The 22,069-nt window shown below is 32.0% G+C and overlaps 1 protein-coding gene across 1 annotated transcript; it reads right to left on the reverse strand.

Annotated features, from left to right (window-relative positions):
• Positions 1-18,120: 18,120 nt before the first annotated feature.
• LOC11423713 (lysine-specific histone demethylase 1 homolog 2) lies at positions 18,121-21,078 on the reverse strand. Its single transcript, XM_003600127.3, has 2 exons — positions 19,551-21,078; positions 18,121-19,064 (listed from the first exon to the last, which is right to left on the reverse strand). The coding sequence occupies exons 1-2, from the start codon at positions 21,076-21,078 to the stop codon at positions 18,346-18,348; spliced, it is 2,247 nt and encodes a 748-aa protein (XP_003600175.1). The 3' UTR covers positions 18,121-18,345.
• Positions 21,079-22,069: the final 991 nt, after the last annotated feature.

The raw sequence follows: 22,069 nt of genomic DNA on the forward strand, positions 1-22,069 counted from the left end.
TTTAAAATAAATATGGTGTGTGGAATAAAGAGTAAATAGTCGATTTCTCCTCTAAAATTGTAAGTTTCATCAATTACCCCCTGAAATTAACAAAATTTGTCAAATTTTTCTGTTAGGGAATATGACATTTTGCAAATACCCCCCTGAAGTTTTGCACTTATGTGAAAAATGTCCCCCAAACTTAAAAATTTATATTATTTTTTTCTTAAAAACAAACAATTAATAGTTAAATATTAAAACTAACTATTAATTTTGAAGTTTGGAAAAACTACATACATATATCCATCAAAATAGGAAAAAATGTGTATTTTTAAAGTGACAATAATGGTTATTTCTAATAGACAAATTATTATTTTTAAAGGTTTATAAACAAATTAATAATCAAATTTATATTTATATTTTCTCCTTCACCATCTTAGTCTTTTAACTCATCAAACTTCTTCAACAATTTGCTCAAACCATTTAAATTACACAACCCCCAATATTAATCCACAAATCATCTCATTACTGTCACTTTAAAAAATACATATTTTTCCCCATTTTGGAGCCTATTTTGATGTATATATGCATGTAGTTTTTCCAAATTCCAAAATTAATAGTTAATTTTAATATTTAACTATTAATTGTTTGTTTTTAAGAAAAAAATAATATAAATTTTTAAGTTTGGGGGGCATTTTGCACATAAGTGCAAAACTTCGGGGGTTGTTTGCAAAACGTTATGTTCACTAACAGAAAAATTTGACGGAGGGGGTAAATTGACTAACGTTGTGAAATTTCATGGGGGTATTTGAAGTTTTGTTAATTTCAGGGGGGTAATTGATGAAACTTACAATATCAGGGAGGAAATTGACTATTTACTCGTGGAATAAAGTTAAATGACAAAAAATAAAATAAAATAAAAATTATAAAAAAATACTCTACGTTTGTACGAGATAGAAATGAGTAAAGGGTATAGACTTTTTTTATTGCAAAATTAGTGTAACATAATAAAAATAAAAATAAATAAATTCTTTAAAAAATATATAAAAAATAATAATAATAATAATTTCTTTATCAAATAATAAAAAAATAGTAGTAGTTTATTTAACCTCTAAAAATATAATTTAATAAATGTTATTTTACATATATATATATATATATATATATATATATATATATATATATATATATATATATATCTAACGATGTGTTTTTTTATAAGATCTAAAGACGTGTTGTTACATTAATTAATGAATATTAAAATTTAATTTTTTTTTCATATTCATGAAAACATAAGATAAATATATTTCATTGTTACATAAAAATAACGGTAAAACATTGATCGTTTGATACGTACAACATACCAAAGAGAGTAATAGAAAAAGAGTGATGTGTATAGATTTGAAGTGAGGCAATAACAGACGATGTATAAATAGTTTAAAAGACAAGTTTTAAAAAAGGTTGACAAAATATATTATACAAGGGTCGACTCATCACTTCAGAATTTTAAAATAATTGTTGTAAACGAGACAAGTTGTCACTTCGCAAAATTTTTAAAAAATTATTATAAACAAGACATGCTGATATAAATTTTAAAATAAGTATTGAACATATTTTGGTAGTGGTCGGAGTTTGAACCCCGGACGTTGGATATATTATGCATTATCCAAACCAACTGAGCTAAGCTCACGAGGACATAAGTATCGAACATATGATTTGTCATCACTGATATATATTATAAAATAGTTATTATACACGAGACAAGAGATACACTGATATATATTATTAAACATTATTTTTCTTCCTTCAAAAAAACATTATTCTCCTTTTTTTCTTCAAACCATAACGTAAGTGAAAAACTAACTTAAAAAAATAATAGAATTATACACGGCATTTGTTATCATTGAGTACAAATTCAAAAATAATTATAACACAAAGAGACAAGTTTTAGCCGATATGAATTTTAAGATAATTAGTTTGTACTCATTGTCAAACCATAGGTCACGATGTTTCGGCGTGTCGATGGTTGTACCCTAGGGTGGAGAAGAATGCACACAAAGAAACAATTGTTCAGGGGAAAAAGTCAGTTCCAATAAAGAAGCACAATTGGGTCCCTATAAAGGACAATCCGTCAGGTATAGGGTCCTCTCTAGCTTTTGAAGCACCACAGAAAATTGTTGACATAACAGTCCCTGTTATGGAAGCACAAAACAACTTGGCACATCAACAAGAAACAACAGAGGCGGAGATACAACAATTGATCACGATAGATGAAGATATTATGCAGCAATCTGACATTGTTGATGCAAAAGGTGTGCACCACAATTTGGAGGATGAACCGTTAGAGATTGGAGAAACTATATCAGGCAATGTTGACTCTACAATGAATATTCCAACTCCTACAGCTGCCAAGGTAAATCCTTCTAGCATGCCACTAAATAACGTAGCTGATAATGTGGCTAGATGGAGTCATGGACCTATATTAACACCAGTTGCTGATGTGGATGTCAGTTCTATAAGGGCCGATCCTAATGCCACATTAGATCCTACTTTACAGAAAGATTTGGATTTTATGAAGACATGGTTGGACAAGGCGGCAGTTAATGAAGATGTGCCTTTTTCCCCGGTCCTTTCTAAGTCTCAGAAGAAGAAGCTAAAGCAACAAGTTAAGGCTAGTTATCAAACCCGATCACAGGGTCCTCTCCCAACTTCTCAATGAATTTCATCTATTGGAACATTCGGGGGATCGGTAACAATGATTCCCGAGTAGCTCTTACTGAGATTTTGGTTTATTTCCTATTATGCCTGCTCCTCTGTCAGCTGATTTTGCAAGAGACGGACATGGGCTTCTCAACTTTAGATTTTTGTAGCCTTGTCTAGCCTTCTCTTTTTTCCGTTTATTTTTTTTTCGGAGGGTCTTGGCCTAGTCCCCCCTCTATTGTACATAATTTTTTTTTTTTTTTAATAATATTACGTATTGGAAAGGCGGTAGAGGATGGGGGTTTATGTTGGATGCCAACCTAGTTGGGATGCTTCAGACTCGCCCGGATACCAAACCTTTCTCTTGGCCTTTATCAAAAAAACATGTCATCACTGATATATATATATATATATTATAAAATATTTATTATACATGAAACACGTTGTTATTGTTAACTTAAAAAAAAACTTTAATAATAATTATTATGGCGAAATTGTCACTGATACAAATCTACTTCTTCTAACAATATCTAAAAAACGAAGTCCAGCAAAATAAATAAATTAGTCTACAGTTATCAATGGAAATTAGTTATACATGACCATCATCTGTAATTAATTTTTTTTTAAAAATTAGAACATAATAAACAAGTTGTCGCTCATATAATTTTCAAAATAATTATTAACCATGTGACATGTCATCACTTATATTTTTTAAGAAAATCACTTATATATATTATAAAATATTTTTTTGAGGGATTATATTGTAAAATATTTATTATACACGAAATAAGTTGTCATTGTTAACTTTAAAAATTATTATTATACATGGGCGAAGTCGTCACTAATATCTACTTTTTTTTTTAGGGGGACCGATACAAATTTACTAACATCTACTTCTACTAACAATATATATATATATATATATATATATATATATATATATATATAATCGAAGTCCTTCAAAATTTCATAACCGTCCTTATTAAAATTCACTATCTTCTTAATTTCATGTGTTAACTTTAAAAGATTTATTATACACGAAACAAGTTGGCACTGTTAACTTTAAAAATTATTATTATACACGGGCGAAGTCGTTACTGATACAAATCTACTAACATCTACTTCTACTAATAATTATTTTTATACACGGGCGAAGTAATCAGTGATACAAATCTACTAACATCTACTTCTTCTAACAACAATAACAATATATAAAAATCAAAGTCCACCAAAATTTCATAATAATCCTTATTAAAACTCATTATCTTCTTAATTTAATGTGCATAATTGCATTTTTCAAAGTTTAATTTATTTATAAAAAAAACTAATTACGGACAACGATCATCACAAGTGTAACTAATTTCCGCTAATAACTATGTAATTTATTTATTTTTTTGATGGACTTCGATTTTTATATATATCTCTCTTAATGTAAGAAGAGAAGATGTTGTAGAAAATATATTTATGCCCTACAATGGTTGATTGCCACGTCCTAACAATGGAGGTAAAACATGTCATAAATTTATTTTATTGAACTAAATTACCTCAAGTAACTTTAATGATGTCATGTAACTAATAAAAAGTACTGGTTTAGGTGATGGCATGAGTAACTATGATGATATCATGCAAGTTGAACAAAGTATTTAGTTTAGTTACTTTTGAATCTAAAATTTACCTTTTCTAACTGATGACGTCATCTAATTATTATTATTACTTTATGGTTTCAAATTTGTACACATTTTCCTCCAAATGGCTTGACAAAATCTAACTGCCTTTCCCATTCCCATAGTTCCATTACTTTTAAAAATTTCTCATTTTTCAATGAAAAAAAATGTCATTCATGACTTACATCATGTCATATCACATATTTCAAATTTCAAAACTCCCCCCTAAATTTTAAAACACAAAGATTTTGAAACCATATATTCAAAGTCACTTTCACTCATATTTGTCATTCTCAGCTTCTTTCTCCCAAACTACAAATGTCAATACCTTTTCTTCTTTTCAAACTTTCTAATCTCCAACTACTATTTTAATTTTATTTTGCAGGAAAATTGAAAGTTGTTCATTTTACAACTGAACAAGTAGTTGAAAGTCCTGCAAAATCAATAGTTATACATGAGTCAGGTTGTTTTTGATAAAATAAAATAAAATAGTTATAACACAAAAGACAAATCGACATTGATATAAATTTTAAAATCTTTATTTCACACTCGATAAGTGTTCAATGTTCAAATTTAATAATTATTTGATACTGGTCAAATCGACACTGATAAATTTTTTAGCATAATTGTTATAGGCGATATAAATTTTTATTTTTAAGGATTATAGACAATGTCACTGTTGAAAATTTAAAATCTATTATTATACACATGAGATGTTGTCAATAACATAAAATTAAAATAATTTTAACGTACAATACAAGTCAACAATTATATAAATTTTAAACTAACTATTCTATATAGGACAAGTCGTCAGGGATACAAATTTTTAAATAAATATTATACATAGGTAGAATTGTCCATGGTAAAAATTAAAAATTATTATTATGCACAGTACAAGTCGTAATATATATAGTCAAAATGTCATTGATATATGTGAGACGTGTGAGGATTTCGGAAAGTGAATAATAGAAAGAGAGTGATAATGTGTATAGAGTTGAAGTGTGGTAGTAGTGCGTGTGGTGTGGCGGAAATTTTAAAAACTATCATAAAAAGAAGAAATTTGCAATTAATTAACAAATGTACAGAATAAGTTGTCGTTGACTAACTAACTTTTATACACATAACCAATTGTTATTTATAAAAGACAGGTCTTGCTAAAACGTTCATGCTATTTATAATATCACCTCACTTCAAATCTATAATGATATTGAACCCTCATAAACTAATATGCACGGGATAAATGAACATTGACTAAACTTTCAGAAAATAAAATAAAGGGTAAATACCTCTTTTCGTCCCTGTAATATTAGCGAATTTTTAGTCCCTGTAAAAAAAAAGATCTAGATGTTGTCCCTGTAATTTCAGATTCTTTCACTTTTGGTCCCTCCTTTCATCAAGTCAACAGAATCTGCATAAATTACGTCCCTGTAATTTCAGATTCCTCCCACTTTTGGTCCTTGTAATTTCAGATTCCTCCACTTTTGGTCCCTCATTTTATGTGCCATGTATGCAGATTCTTCTTACGTGGTGGAATGAGGGACCAAAAGTGGAAGAATCTGAAATTACAGGGACAAAATCTAAATCTTTTTTTTTATAGGGACTAAAACTGAAATTCGCTAATATTACAGGGACGAGAATAGGTATTTACCCTAAAATAAAATACACGGGATAAATTATCATTGACTAAACTAACCTTGATTTACACAATAAGCTGTCCTTTATAAAATCTGTTCATGCTAAAACATTTAAACTATTTATAACATCATCACCTCAATTCAATTCTACAACGATATTGAACACTTATCAACTAAAATGCACAGGATAAACAGAGATTGAATAAAATTTCGTAGAAAACTGAAATGCATCGGATAAGTGGTCATTGACTAAAATTTCAAAAGTAACATAAATGCACGAGACAAGTTGTCGCTAACTAAACTAACTTTGATAAACGATATTTATAAAAAATTGGTTTTGCTAAAATGTTTCATGTCACCTCACTTCAATTCTATAATGATATTGAACCCTCATAAACTAAAATGCACGGGAGAAACAAACATTGACTAAACTTTCAGAAGAAAAAAAAAAATACACGGGATAAATTATCATTGACTAAGCTAACCTTTATTTACACGACAAGTTGTCCTGTATAAAAATTGTTCCTGTTAAAACGTTTAAACTATTTATAACATCATCACCTCAATTCAATTCTACAACAATATTGAACACTTATCAACTTAAATGCACAGGATAAACAGAGATTGAATAAAATTTCGTAGATAACTGAAATGCATCGGATAAGTGGTCATTGACTAAAATTTCAAAAGTAACATAAATGCACGAGATAAGCTGTCGCTAACTAAACAAACTATGATAACCGATATTTATAAAAAATTGGTCTTACTAAAATGTTACTGTTGTTTATAATGTCACCTCACTTCGATTCTATAATAATATTGACCCCTCATAAACTAAAATGCACGCGATAAATGAACATTGACTAAACTTTGAGAAAAATAAAATAAAGTACACGAGATAAATTATCAATGACTAAACTAACCTTGATTTACGCAATAAGTTGTCCTTTATAAAAACTGTTACTGCTAAAACATTTAAACTATTTATAACATCATCACCTCAATTCAATTCTACAACGATATTGAACACTTATTAACTAAAATGCTCAGGATAAACAGAGATTAAATAAAATTTCGTAGATAACTAAAATGCATCGGATAAGTGGTCATTGACTAAAATTTCAAAAGTAACATAAATGCACGAGACAAGTTGTCACTAACTAAACTAACTTTGATAAACGATATTTATAAAAAATTGGTTTTGCTAAAATGTTTCATGTCACCTCACTTCAATTCTATAATGATATTGAACCCTAGTGAACTAAAATGCATGGGATAAATGAACATTGACTAATCTTTCAGAAAAAAATAAAAAAAATACACAAGATATATTATCATTGACTAAACTAACTTTGATTTACACAACAAGTTGTCCTTTATAATAATTGTTCATGCTAAAACATTTAAACTGTTTATAATATCATCACCTCAGTTCAATTATAAAATGATGTTAAACTATTTATAATATTACATGACAAGTTGTAATTTTTTTTTTTTTTGGACCAAAAGTTGTAATATTATAATAAACTGTTGGATATTATTTTTAATATCTATATAGACTTAAAATATACACACAATATCTCATTTTCCATTATATTCAAATATTATAATATTGTTTACGTTTCAAGTTTAACAAATTTAAATAAACTTGTGTTATGTAAAAATTGTATTATATTTTAATGTGCATTATCATATTCTGTAAAATGTAAGAATCATTATAGAAAAATAACTGTCCATCACATGTAAAGAAGTTATATTAACATTTTCAAAACCTAAAAAAAAATATCACATCAAATTTTTAAATAACAATATATAACAACCATTAAAAAGAAAATCAGACTCTTTTATACAACAAATGGTTACTGTACCCGTGCGTCAGCATGGGTATGTTACTAGTCTTCCCTTGGACATTATATACAACGAAAATTTGAATTTTTTTAAAAGGAATAGGGAAAGAAAAAAAAATTAGAAAATTGGAATTTGCTTAGGAATTTGGAAAACTTATAACTTTTAGAGATCGAGTCATCCGGTTCAATTTGATTCAACACATATACATATTTTATATAAAGACCGAGTTAACTGACCGAGTCATCCGATTCATTCCGGTTCAGTCATACTGTTCAACCAGTGACCCAATGACCTCACCGAGTCGATGACCGAGCCGATTTTTAAAACTATGTGTAAGGCCATCCACAATGCAACACTTGTTTAAACGGGTCCCGACTGTACACATCATTCATTTTATAATTAATATTTGATAAGCACTAAATCTCTCCAATTAAGCACCTCAAAATAATTATTAATTGGGTCCATGCAATAACTCTATATCATTAAATTTTTTACAATAATTTATATATTCATTCATAATTATATAATTTTAAAATATTGAAATAATTTAATTATAAATTATAAAAAAAGTTAAAATTTGAAAAAATAATATAAAATAAATAATGGTAAATTATTTGTTGTTTTGCTTAAATCCAATCATTGTAGGTTTGTTTTTTTTTTTTTTTCTCCATTGAGATGGGTAAATTATTTGTTGTCTTAAAAAAAGTTTTGGTTGAAAATTTAATGTTGATCAATTAAATATTACTCTTGAAACTAATATGTAATTTACTTTTTCTTGCAAAAAAAATATAATTTACTTTTTAATATTAAAATAATACAACAATTGAATAAATAAAAAATATATAATTGATTGCACATGTGGGACCCATGAGTAATAGGAGAGAGAGGGTGCCTATAAAAGCACCCATCTCTATAATCACTGTATTAATTAATGTCACAATGGAGGTGCCTATTTAGCATGGTGCTAAATAGGGGAAGAACTCCCCATTGTAGATAGTCTAATGATTTTTTTTTTTTTTTTTAAATATTTAAATATAATTTTAGTTATAATTAAATAATGAATTTAAAAATTTGATCCAATGGTAAAAAGGAGTTATCTTTGTGCTGTGCAGAATTTATATGAGCCAACATGGATTTAAGCTAGCGTACCGTTTGATCCGGCTTTTTTCCAACTTCTATACTTTTTTAAGGAGAAGTTAGGCCAAATATTGTTGAAACAAAATCTGTTTAGCAATAACTCTTAAGAGTTTTGATGATAACAAAGTATTAAAAATTGTCAATTGGATATGCTAATATTTGTTCAAGCGTACAAGACGATAGACAAAAATTTGACATCTTAAAAAGGTCTTAGAAGAACATATAAAGAGCAAATACATCAACAAAAAAAGGGAAGCTTAAAGCGTCTGAAGAAAACTGCTCGTGAAGTGTGAAATGCTCGTGAAGACAAAGTGCTCCTGAAGTGATGACGTCATCAGAAGCAAGGTCATCAGAAGCAAGTTCATCAGAAGCTGTGTATCACCAGAAGTGGCAGTTCATCAGGAGTTGGAACTTAAAGCTTCAAAAGCTGTTTCAAGGACTCTAACTCGCCTAGAAATTGCAGAAGACTGGAAAAGTATGGCAACGACTATTTTGAAATGCATTGGATGCTTATTCTTCAAAGAGCGTTGACATAGTACGTTTGTACGAAGTGTACAACCACTACTTCCACTACTCTGTTTTTGTCTCTGCTACAAGACAAGCAAAACAACTCTGCCTGCAACAATGTTTATTCACATTTGGAACACATTTGAAATTGATCCTTCATAGAACAATAACCATATCAGGCAAATGATCATTGATGATTGATCAAAAGCTTCAAACTACTCTATTTTAAATGTGATGACATTTCAACGTCTCTTTCACACCTCTATATAAAGGAGTGAAGACTCAGAGTTTCACACGAACAATACGACGTGTCGCGTCATTTTTTGGAGATCAAGACTATTTTATTAGCTTTTGACTCACTAATTTATTTCACGACTGAACACATTTTTTTTAAGGGGAACAAGTTCAAAACACCCTATATTAAGAGATTTAGGGTTCGGGGGTTGGTTATATTTAGGGAAGGTGTTAGCACCCTAAATATTCGTAGTACTCTACGAGAACCTCTTGATTTTATTTAATTAATGTGCTATAAACTTGCTTATTATTTTTGAAAAGAAGGAATTAAAGTGGAAAAATAAAGACCTAATTATCTACATTTTTTATTGATTTGGAAGGACATGGTCCTCTGCCTACGTACCCGTGAGGGATCAAAACCTCGTAGTTCGGGGTAGAAATTGACGTTTGATTGATTTGGTGTTTTTTATTTGTTTTGAAAAAAGGTTTTAAAATGAAAAGCCAAGTGGCAAATAAGAATTTGTTTGTATTTTTTCTATTAAAAGAAAATGACTCAAAATATGATTAAATTGGTTAAAGTTTGATTAAGAAAATAAAATAAAAGACGGTCACTTGATTTAAGATCAAAGTTTGTTTATGAAAATATTTTTGTGATTTTTGATTATTTGCATGTTTTTGTTGTTTTTTTGGAATATAAAATAAAAATTAAACTAACGGAGCAATAAAAATAAAAGCGCGTGGACTTTTGTAGTGACGTTGGATCACCACAAAATCCCTAATCTAATTTTTTTTGCATTTTTGGATATATATATATATATATATATAAGGCGGTAAAGAAATAAAAGGACACACACACCCACACACTTTTCTCTTTTATATTTACATTTGACCTAAATACATTCTAATTGCTGGAAAATAAATAACAATAATTAAAATGCTAAAAATAAATAAAATATAAGAAAATAAAAGAAATGGACAACCGAAGGGACAAAAATTACCGAAGGGACTTATTCCGAAGGGACAGAAAAAAGAGGGAGAAGAAAAGAATAGCTCGTCAACACAAGCTAAAGAGGGAGAAGAGAGAAAAGTTCTTTGACAACTCAAGAGAACTTTTGGTGTGTGAAATTGTGTGGAATGAGAGCTCTATTTATAGGTGAGGAGTTTGATGAAAAAAGGAAAATTGGTTTAATGGAAATGATGGACAATTATGTGAATTTTGAAAAAGGAATGTTAAAGTTGACACTTTGATTTGAAATTTTTTTTAGACCTTGGACATTTTATTTTTGGACATATTGACACTTTTTTTTGGACACTAATTAATTAAAAAGAAATAAAATAAAAATAAAATAAATCTAATACGAAATAAAAATAAAAACAAATTAAACTAAATTATGTAAAGAAAAATAAAATTAAAAGATGGAAAATAAAAATTATTAAATATAAAAAAAAGTAACTTATCTTAAAATTAAAATTAATAAAAGATGGAAAGAAAATAAAAAAATAAAAGAGAGCCCGACTCGGAATAAAAAATGAAGTATTTTAAAATAACTCTCTGCCGAATTTTTTCACTGAAAAATCAGAGATCGATCAGAGTCAAGTGACATGTGTCAGTGGGGCCTTAGGTCAAAAATTGGGGTATGACACGACGCATCAGCTAAGCCAAAACTCTGTTGAAATTGTTCTCCACTTCAAAGTACACTTAGAATTTCTTAACAAAGCTTATATCTTAGGAACTCTAGAGTCTGTAGAGTCTGTATCTGATTTGTATTGTGAACACCACTGATTGTATATCAAGTGTTCAACCTCAAACATTTTTCTTTGCAATTCTGTTTGAATTCAGAAGTCTCTTGCATTTGTGTTTGAGCAATAGAAGGCTCTTGCAGTTGTGCTTGAGCAATAGAAGTCTCTTGATTGTGTTCAGGAGCATATGAAGTCTCTTGTAGTTGTGCTTGAGCATTTGAAGTCTCTTACTAAGTTTAGTAGCAAACAATTGTAATCAGATATTACATAGTGAACTCTCCTTGGAAGTGCAAGGGGGACATGACTAACTTCCGGTTTGAGGAAGGAACCTGTATAAATTGCTTGTGTCTTTCTTCTCTCTCTCTCTCTCTCTCTCTCTGTTTTATCCGTTGCAATTAGTCTGAACATCTCTTCAGAAGTAGAACTCTATCTGCTTCTGATCTGTATTTTCAGTTAGGAGAAAAAGAAGAAAAAGCCAACACAATTCAACCCCCCTTCTTGTGTTTTTCTCACCATCAATTGGTATCTACAGCCTTGGTCTGGTATCAAATACTTAACAGTGTAACAGAGAAAGATCTGAGAAAAACATGTCTGGTGCCAGTGCAGAACCTGAATCCAGTACGAGAAGTAGTGTTATTCCATATGATTATGATTTCTATCTAGCAGGTAGGCTTTTAAGTATCTTGCTCACATGATCAGAAGCTACATAGCTTTTCTTCAGTATTTGAAGTCCAGAAACTAGAGTCTGAAATCTTGAGTACATTTGCTCAATACTTTCATCATCTTTCATTTTGAACAGCTCATACTGATGAACAAGCATAAGAGCCTTTGCTTCTCTGACTTTCTTACTGCCTTCATAGTTAGCACAGAGAGAAGCAAACATTGATCTAGTAGTAGATTTGTCACTCATCTTTATATACTATGCTTTAGGTATAACTTTGACAAGTGCTCCTTTGATTATGTGATGCTTCTTGTAGAGTTTCTTCTGATCAGGAGTATGCTTTCTCCTATCAATGGCAGCTCATTCTTCATCAACGACCAAGTCACCAATACCATCTTCTAGTATGTCCCATAGCTCTTCATCTAAACCCATGACATGACTATAGAAGTGGGTTTTCCACCCGGAAAATTTTTCAAGATCTCCATTAAACTTAGGAACTTTTCCATAGTCAGATTTCTTGTTGCTACCATAGTCATATGGAATAGCACTACTTCTCGTACTGGATTCAGGTTCTGCAGACATGTTTTTCTCATATATTTCTCTGTTACACTGTTATGTGTTTGATAGCATACCAAGGCTCTGATACCAATTGAAGGTGAGAAAAACACAAGAAGGGGGGGTTGAATTGTGTTTACTTTTTCTTCTTTTTCTCACAACTGAAAATGCAGTTCAGAAGCAGATAAAGTTCTACTTCTGAAGAGATATTCAGAACTAATTGCAGCGGATAAAACAGAGAGAGAGAGAGAGAGAGAGAGAGAGAGAGAGAGAGAGAGAATATAGACACAAGCAATTTATACAGGTTCCTTCCACAAATTGGAAGTCAGTCCTGTCCCGCTTGCACGTCCAAGGAGAGTTCATTATGTAATATCTGATTACAAATGCTCACTACTAAACTTAGTAAGAGACTTCAAATTGCTCAAGCACAACTGCAAGAGACTTCCTATGCTCCTGAACACAATCAAGAGACTTATATTGCTCAAGCACAACTGCAAGAGACTTCTGAATTCAAACAGAATTACAAAGAATATTGTTTGAAGTTGAACACTTGATATACAATCAGTGGTGTTCACAATACAAATCAGATACAGACTCTATAGACTCTAGAATTCCTAGGATATACGCTTTGATAAGAAATTCTAAGTGAACTTTGAAGTGGAGAACAATTTCAATCGAGTTTTGACTTAGGTAATGCTTCGTATTGTTCCTGTGAAACTTTGAGTCTTCACTCCTTTATATAGAGGTGTGAAAGAGACGTTGAATTGCCAGCACATTCAAAATAGAGTCGTTTGAAGCTTTTGATCAATCACCAATGATCCTTTGCCTGATATGGTTATTGTCCTATGAAGGATCAATTTCAAATGTGTTCCCAATGTGAAGAAACATTGTTGGAGGCAGAGCTGTTATTCTTGTCTTGTAAAAGAGACAAAAATAGAGTAGTGGAGATAGTGGTTGTACACTTCGTAAAAACGTACTATGTCAACGCTCTTTGAAAAATAAGCATCCAATGCTTTTCAATCCTTCCAAAATAGCCGTTGCTATACTTTTCCAGTCTTCTACAATCTTAGGCGAGTTTGAATCCTTGAAACAGCTTTTGAGGCTTTAAGTTGCATCTCCTGATGAACTGCAACTTCTGGTGATTCACAGCTTCTGATGAACTTGCTTATGCTGAACTTGCTTCTGATGATGTCATCACTTTATGAGCACTTTGTCTTCAGGAGCACTTCATCAGCCTCATCTCAACTTGCCCAGGATTTGATTTGCATTGGGCAGAGCCTACTTTGCAGAATCGGACGAAGCTACATATTTCCTGATCATGCTAGCGGTGTTGGCTAGCGAAGGTTTTGATAGAGATGGTATTTTGTTCATCTTTCATGATCTCTTTGTTCGTCAACGTCTGGCTGATTGTAGGGACGTCATCAGTGCTGATGACTTTCTTTTTGTCTGGAACCAACTTGAGTTGGGGTCAATGCCCCCTGGTTTGGTATGTAGGTTCACTTGTAATTCCGAAGGGGCTTGCGCGTTGAGTAACAGGATCAACAATGCCCATCTACCATCTCCAGGTGCAGATGAAGATTACGACATGGTTAACATTTGCATCTCTTGTCGTCTTGACGTCGAGCTTGCCTGGTTCTTAGAACATTTCAGATTTTAGATCTTTACTTCTTGTTGTAAGGCTCTAATAACCATTCTGTTACGTGTCGAATGAACACGACTAGGTTTGACCATTTTGGTTTTTCCGGCTTATTGTATTTTGACCCAGTAGTTGGTCTTGTACTGTTTAATCAATCTAAAGTCGAAATATTTCTTTCTTTTGTCAAATTTCCGTCTATCTTCTTTGCTTAACCGATTTCAATTATAATTAAAATGATCCATCAAAACCAAAATCTATTGAAAATTGTTGTTGACACTTCAAATTAGGCTAAAACAATGAAAGTCATTTCCCACCGGATGAAGTTGGTTACATGGATTGAACAACACCGTTACCCCGATATCTAATCAAGTTCAACAACTAATTATAAACAAAACTCATGCTCCTACCAAGCCAAATTCACTAGACAATTACTCCAAAAAGTAAGTGTTTATCAATACTTCTTGGTTCATCTCTGGGTTTGTTATTATGATGGAACAAATTTGCTAAAAAGACAGAATATCGTTTACTTTTAGTCCAAAAAAAGTTTATATGTTTGTTATTAGAATTTGAAGATAAAAAATATAAAAACGGCTACATATGAAAAGTTGTTTTGAGAGTCCCTTTCTTGTAATTTATTTTGCAGCGTTAAGACAATTTTGGTAAAAGATGATGGGAATATTGCATTTGGAGTTATGATTTATTGATTGTGATGTTTCCATTCAATTGAAATTTTGTTAGCAACATGCCTTTGTGCCTCTTCAGTTGTACTATCTTGGTGTTCATTCATGTAACAATCAAGATATGATCCATCAAGACCGTTTTGATATATACTATGCCTTGACCGTTTTGATATCCACAAATGTCTTGACGTGCTTTCTAAATGTCAGAAACCAAACTTTCAACATAAACCTTGGCAGAGAACCATTGTATTTCATCGATAATTCTAGTCCGCTTTGCTGTATTATTCCTCAAATTATATAGAATTGCTCGTTGTTCTTGATTATTAGCCAATATTAGTGTATCGTTGTGATCCGAAAGGTGCAATGGCAACAATTGACATTTTTCCAAGTCAGCAAAATCATGATATCTAGTCCGAAGATTTTGGTAGCTAATTTTAAGGAGTTAAGTCCACGGCTCTTTAACTCCAAATGTTTTCATCTTCCATATAATGAATTCAGTTCTTTTGTAATCATGAGAAAAACACAAGGAGTCTTTCAATATACATAAAGATGGCAGCTTAATAGATGACATTTCATCCAAACCAAAGGGAGGCATCAACTGCGTGTACAACTCTGTTCCCATACTCATCGCATTCGCATAAGAGATTTCACATTGGAAAAGGAAAGGATTTCGGCGATAAGGTCGTAAGAGAGGCTTACCGGAAACTCTGCGTTGGGTTGAGCACTTGAATTAGTTGGAGGATTACTCAAACTTGACAGAGTCACGAAGCGATGCTGGTGGATGAAAGCAGCCAGCGGCGGTGTAGTCTATTCACGACTTGTGGATGAAAGGCATAATAAGTGCTCTCAAGTAATTTCAATTATAGATCATCTTTAGGTCTAATATTAATATAAGAAACAGAATAATTATCAGAGGAACATTTATACCAATACTTTCAATCATGGAAAGTAGATAACACCAAGATTGAGATAAAAAAAAGTGAAAAAATGAAAGACGGTAATCTTCATTGTAAAAACAAGAAAAAAGGAAGAAAAATTGAGTTTTTAACATGTATTACACAATATTGGGAAAAATAAAAACACGACAACATAAAGTACTCAACAGTCAACACATAAGCTTATAATAAATGACTAAATTGAGTTTTTAAGCAAATCTATCCATTTTAAGCACACTTCAGTCTCTTAATAAATAAGGAGCCTTATTTTTTACCAATCAAATTGATAGTGTAAGCAAGGGAAGTTGTTGAGATGAGTTGCTATAACAATAACATTAATGCAAACAGATGAAAGAGATATATATACATATGTAAACAGACCGTGAACAACTCTAACTTTCTATGATTCCAACAAATTTTATATGTCTTTAAAATGGTAGAAAATGATTCCATTAAGTAAGAAAGAAAGACGATATAGGACCTTGAAAACGACGAACGAGCTCCAAGATATGCAACCATGTGTGAATAGGTAGGAGAACAGTGTACAGAGTTGACGAAGTAATGACCTCCAAGATCTGAAACACGTTTGTCACAAGGTTGAAGAACGATGTGAACAGTGCATATGGTTTGATAGTTGATACCGAGTGGAAGAATGTGAGTTCATGGGAGATCAAATAAAAAGAAACAAGATGAGAGAGTATAGGAGAAAGAAAACAGTGAAAGTATTGGTATAAATGTTCCTATATGATAGGTGTGTATGGAATGGGTGGATGTGGTGAGAAGGCCTAGGAATCAAATATGTTCGACAAGGTAATATCTATCACAGCGTCTCAAACTCAAAATATTAGAGACATTCATGGAAAAATGGCAGACATGTTAAACTTGAAACTCAATGAAGAAAGCGAAGAGGGAAGAGCACAACGGTTGTGGTTGAGTTTGACAGAAAATAAACGAATTCTTGTTATAGTAGATGATTTATGGAATATCCTTGTAACCACTCGTAATCAGCAAGTATGCACTTCAATGGACTGTCAAAAGAATATTCATCTAGAGCTTTTATCTAAAGATGAATCCTGGACTTTGTTCCAAAAGCATGCAAAGATTACTGACAAGTTTTCCAAGTCAATGGATGGTTTGCCACGAGAACTCTGCGATAAATGTAAGGGACTGGCCCTAGCTATTGTAACTATGGCGTCTTGCTTAAAAGGAAAGCATAAAAGTGAGTGGGATGTTGCACTACATAAGATGAGGAATTCATCGGCATTTGATGATCACGACGAAGGAGTGAGAAATGCTTTGAGTTGTCTTGAACTAAGCTATAAATATTTACAAAACAAGGAAGCAGAGTTGCTCTTTTTGTTGTGTTCTATATTTCCAGAAGATTGCAACATATCGACCGATGATTTAATCCTATATGCAATAGGACTAGGTTGGAGGAAGATCTCCACTGAAGTTATCAAGGAGTTTGGTTCAAGACGGCATAAACAAGCTTTTAGAATCATGTTTGCTGATGCCGGCTAAAGACATGCAACGTGTGAAGATGCAAGACATGGATATATAAAATACTTTCATATATCTTTTCGGATCCTATGCTGAGAGACCAAAGTTTGTTTACGTTGACATATATGGAACATTCGATCCATGTCACATTGTTAACCTGCTGCATCTCAACCTACTGCAACAACTACTCAAGAAGGCACAACCTTAACTATTAGTGTTATAAAGAGTGCGTCAAAATGAATGTTGCTCGCATTATTAGATGCTTATCTGTTGAAACAAAGAACTAAAAATACAAATAATGGAAGAGCAAAGAACTAAAATCCATGCAAAAATTCAAGTGTATATAATTAGATGCTTATCTGTTGAAATATCAGCCTACTGCTTCATGGTCAGTTTCTTGGCTATACTTGTGTGTGTTATTATTAAAGATTAAAGATAGGAAAAAACAAATCTTAACTATTAATTTCAGATTTTGTAATCCTTATCAAAATAATCTTAACTATTATTAATAGTAAATCTACTTCAGTATCTATCACTATTATCACTATTATAAACTAAAATGTGAAAACGTGTTCGCCTATGGTTCAAAAACTTGATTTTCTTTTTGTAAAGAAAATTAATTTTAATTAGAAATTTTGAAACATAAATCATTAATAAAAAAAAACTTTATGAAAACTTTAAACCCCATATAAAAGAAGTGCATCAAGAAATTCAATAAGAATGTAAACCATAATACCCTGTAATATGTTTAATTTGATATTCTCCTTGATTTGGTGTTGGAACCAATGAAGGGATTATTGAAAATTTGAAATAAATATGATACAATACAACTACAAGTAGGGTAAACAAGTTTGCTTGTAAAATCCAATTATTTGCTTATCCTCTATTACAAGACTTCAAGTCAGAACTGGATAACAAGCACCCCTATATGCAAACTATTTCTTCTTTGGATTATGGGGAATTTTTCGGTTCCTTGATCTACCTTTTCGGGAGGCAGCAACGCTAGCTATTACATCATTACCGGCAATGAGTAAAGCGCTCAAACCCATTAGCTTCAACCCGAGGTTTTTTGTCAAATATGACAACATGGTTTCATCTCCTCCAGTAATTTCCTGCATTCGATCCACCTGTTCAATGGATAAAATAGTGTAAACCTTCAATGGCAACGCTTTGGTATCTGGATAGCAGCGTACTATCTCCTTGTAACTTTCTTCATTACCACCAAAAGTGAATTGCATAATCGCCTTCGACTGTGGATCATCTGATAAAGGATCAGATATGAAAGAAAAATTTCCGAATTCCAAATTAGGTCTCTTGAATAAATTAACCAGGATACCGCTGTTGGGTCCTATATTCTTAGACAAGGACTTCTTCGGACAAGGTTGCTGAACAGAGGTTAACTGGTAAATGCAAGAAGCTTCTCTCAAGCCACTCATGAAAGCACCATGCATAGTGGCTGGATATTGCCTAGAAGTGGCCTCACCTGCAAAGAACAATCGGTTTCCCACGTTTTCTGCAAGGATATCATAATCCTTACCAGATGATTGCACACTGACATGAGAGTATGAACCATAAGAAAAGGGATCGCTTCCCCATCTCGTACAAATTGATTGTATTGGATCAGGCACATTGATGCCTTTAGGTTGAAAAATACCTGCAGAAAGATATATAAAATGATAATCGGAACCACATTTTTTAAACAGTGAATTATATTAATTCATAAGATTAAACATAGTCTAATAGCTTGAGAAAATAAGAAAAAAAATATATAACCAAATACATCATAAATCTCGAAACAAAATGAAATGTCATACAACACAAGTCAAAGTGAAGAAAGAGAAATAATATAGTCAAATAAGGTGCACATGGTAAGCAAGGAATGATATAACCAAATAAATGTTAATAATAAATCACTAAATCGTGTGATTTATATTGATCATATGGAATCTTGCAATTGCATGCATGCATGTATCATATTTCGATGCAGTACGAGATTCATTCACACGTTATACAAGCAGCAAATAAGTGAAATCATATCGAATCGTGCAATTAAAATAGCAAATCATGCAACTATAACTAGTAAAACAATAAATAAGGGCATTTCTTTTTCATCAGTAAGTAAAGAAAAAGTGAAAGATACCTTTTAGAGTTGTCAAAACCCGATTAAGTAAGATGGATGGATCGGTGGTTTCAAAGGCGTGTGCAGCTTCACCGGCCACAAGCGCAATAAGTGCTGGCCCCCCAGAAACAGTGTGGTAACCGTAAAATAAAAAGAATTCCCCTCGATCATGACTGTTTTCCTTGAGACATCCAAATGTGTCCAGATCTTCCCCCCAAAACACATGAGGAAAAACCATTGCAACTTTGTTCAGAAGCCCAAAACCCATTCTCTCAATTGATTCGAGCTTTCTTGCAGGTAATTCAGGTTCAAAATTAATGACCTTCTTTTTTAGAACTCCAAGAGGCACAGTGCATAAGGCGAAGTCTGCTTGAAAGACTTGATCCCCAGCAATAATCTCAACACCCTCATTTCCATATCGGATAGTGTTGACGGTCTTTCCATAAAAAATAGGAATTCCTTCACACATAGCTTTTATCAATCTACAATTTCCACCAGCAAGAAAACAATGATCGCCCTTCATTTCATAAGGATCATCCTGATTCCAATTGGCAGCTGAAAGATTTGAAAGACATCCAGCATTTGCGTACTCTAAATTTGCAAGATGCCAATCAAACATCTGCTTCTCATTGGTAGTTTGAGCCACCACATATAAATTTTTGAGTGTCTCCAAGACTGAGCCAAGTGAGGTATCACTTGCAAACCCACCCATAATTTCCCTCAGGTCCATGCTATGGTCAAGCAACTTATTGAATACAAAATGAACCTTGGAATCTATTTCCTTATCAACCGGATCCCCATTCGGCTTGAATAAAGGGCAATCAGGTCTTACTGTATGAAGCGGAATTGATAGTTGTCGTGCCAGAACCGCTAAAGGGTTAGCATGAATTCCAGTAATTACGCTCCCACCAAGATCTAAGGCTGCAAACTTATCCTCATTACCTATCCTTTGAGTGTAAACTCTGCCGCCAGGACGGTTCCTACCTTCCAAAACGACAACCTTATAACCAAATAACAACAGTTGCCTTGCCGCAGTCAATCCAGCAATGCCAGCACCAATAACAACAACTGTCCCTTTCGTCGCCTCAGGAAAATGAGATGTAAATGACCGCAAAACACCAAAATTGATGTGGCCATTATGCAAAAGGTAATCATAAGCAGAATTAATCAAATATTCAAACTCCTTGCTCACAGTTTCTTTAATCTGTTCCTTCGTCAACCAACTCATAACATTCCCCCTCCAGCGAGCCAGTATATGATTCCTCACAACAACATAATCGTTTTGCTCTTTCACACCTAATTTTGTGACAACCCCAGATTGAACCTCATGCTCAAGCAAAGCATTCATTGGGAAACCAAGTGAAAAGGTGATCATAGCCTCGGTGTTGGTTTCTTTCTGAAAATCTGTATTTTTACCCATCTTCTTCAAAGTGCTATGCAACTTCTTATCAATTCGCTCATCATCTAGCAATCCCTCATAACTACGATAATTCGCTTTCTTTCTCAGAGACATACGCCTCGAAACAGATTCAGAAGACGAGCTTGCCATTGTTTGTTCCTAATAAATATAATTAACCTATTCAATAAACTATTTGTGCCCAGTAATTATAATAATCTGTTCAATAATAATAATAATAAAACCAACAATAACAATAATCATATGACAAAATAAAAACTATGCTAGGTGTGAGCAAATTGATATGAAACAAAAGAATGTAAATTTGAATTTGAAAACTTCATGCCTTATTAAAAGCACCCATGACTTTTTTCACATATATTAAAAAAGTGGTTAGTAAATTTAATGTCTCGTATTTGATCTTTCAAAAGTACTCTTGGTTTATTAGTATGTAACTTTAACTTCTCAAATTTCAAAAGAAATTAGTAATATTTATAAAATGTATGTTTGAGAACAAAAATAATAAATAACCTAGTATAAATTACATATGAATTTATATTCTTCAAATGAGGCTTATAGTTAGAGACGTAGGGAGTATTTTACCAAAAGTTGATGACACTTGTTGCAGTTTTGAATTTTTGGTCTGCACAATATGTAACTAAAATGGATCAGTGAGAAGTTTTTGCATGGTGAGTACATATAAACAAATACTAGAAATAAAGAGTAAAGGAAGGGGAAAGAGAGAACTTACATTACAGAAAGAGATTTGAAGGGAAATGAAATGGCGTTTGTTCCCTGAAAGCGACAATATGTAACAAGGAGAGAATGAAAATGAGTTGTGATCAATTGACGAAAGGTTACGTTTATTTGTAGTGTCTGAAACAATCAAATATGGTAAGTTTATTGGTCTTTTAGGCGGGACTAAATATAATGTGGTCGGTGGGAACAAATTAATGCAAGTTTAAAGATTTTTTTTGGTCAAGTTCTTGTTATTTTTACATGGTATAATAATAATAAACATTCCAAATCTAGTAATAAAAATATATTCCAGTCAAACAAAATAAAAACAAAACATTTTTTTTATTTCTTAATGATATCTCCGGTAAGAACGGTTGAGTCACAATGGTGGCAGAAAATGCTTCAG

This window comes from Medicago truncatula, chromosome 3, assembly GCF_003473485.1.
Source record: "Medicago truncatula cultivar Jemalong A17 chromosome 3, MtrunA17r5.0-ANR, whole genome shotgun sequence".
Lineage (NCBI taxonomy): Eukaryota > Viridiplantae > Streptophyta > Magnoliopsida > Fabales > Fabaceae > Medicago > Medicago truncatula.

Bases quoted from the DNA above. Each gene is read 5' to 3' on its own strand.
- LOC11423713 (XM_003600127.3), bottom strand. From the start codon at position 21,078: ATGGCAAGCTCGTCTTCTGAATCTGTTTCGAGGCGTATGTCTCTGAGA. The intron at 19,065-19,550 runs GTATCTTTCACT...ATCTTTCTGCAG, and splicing joins GGTTTTGACAACTCTAAAAG to GTATTTTTCAACCTAAAGGC.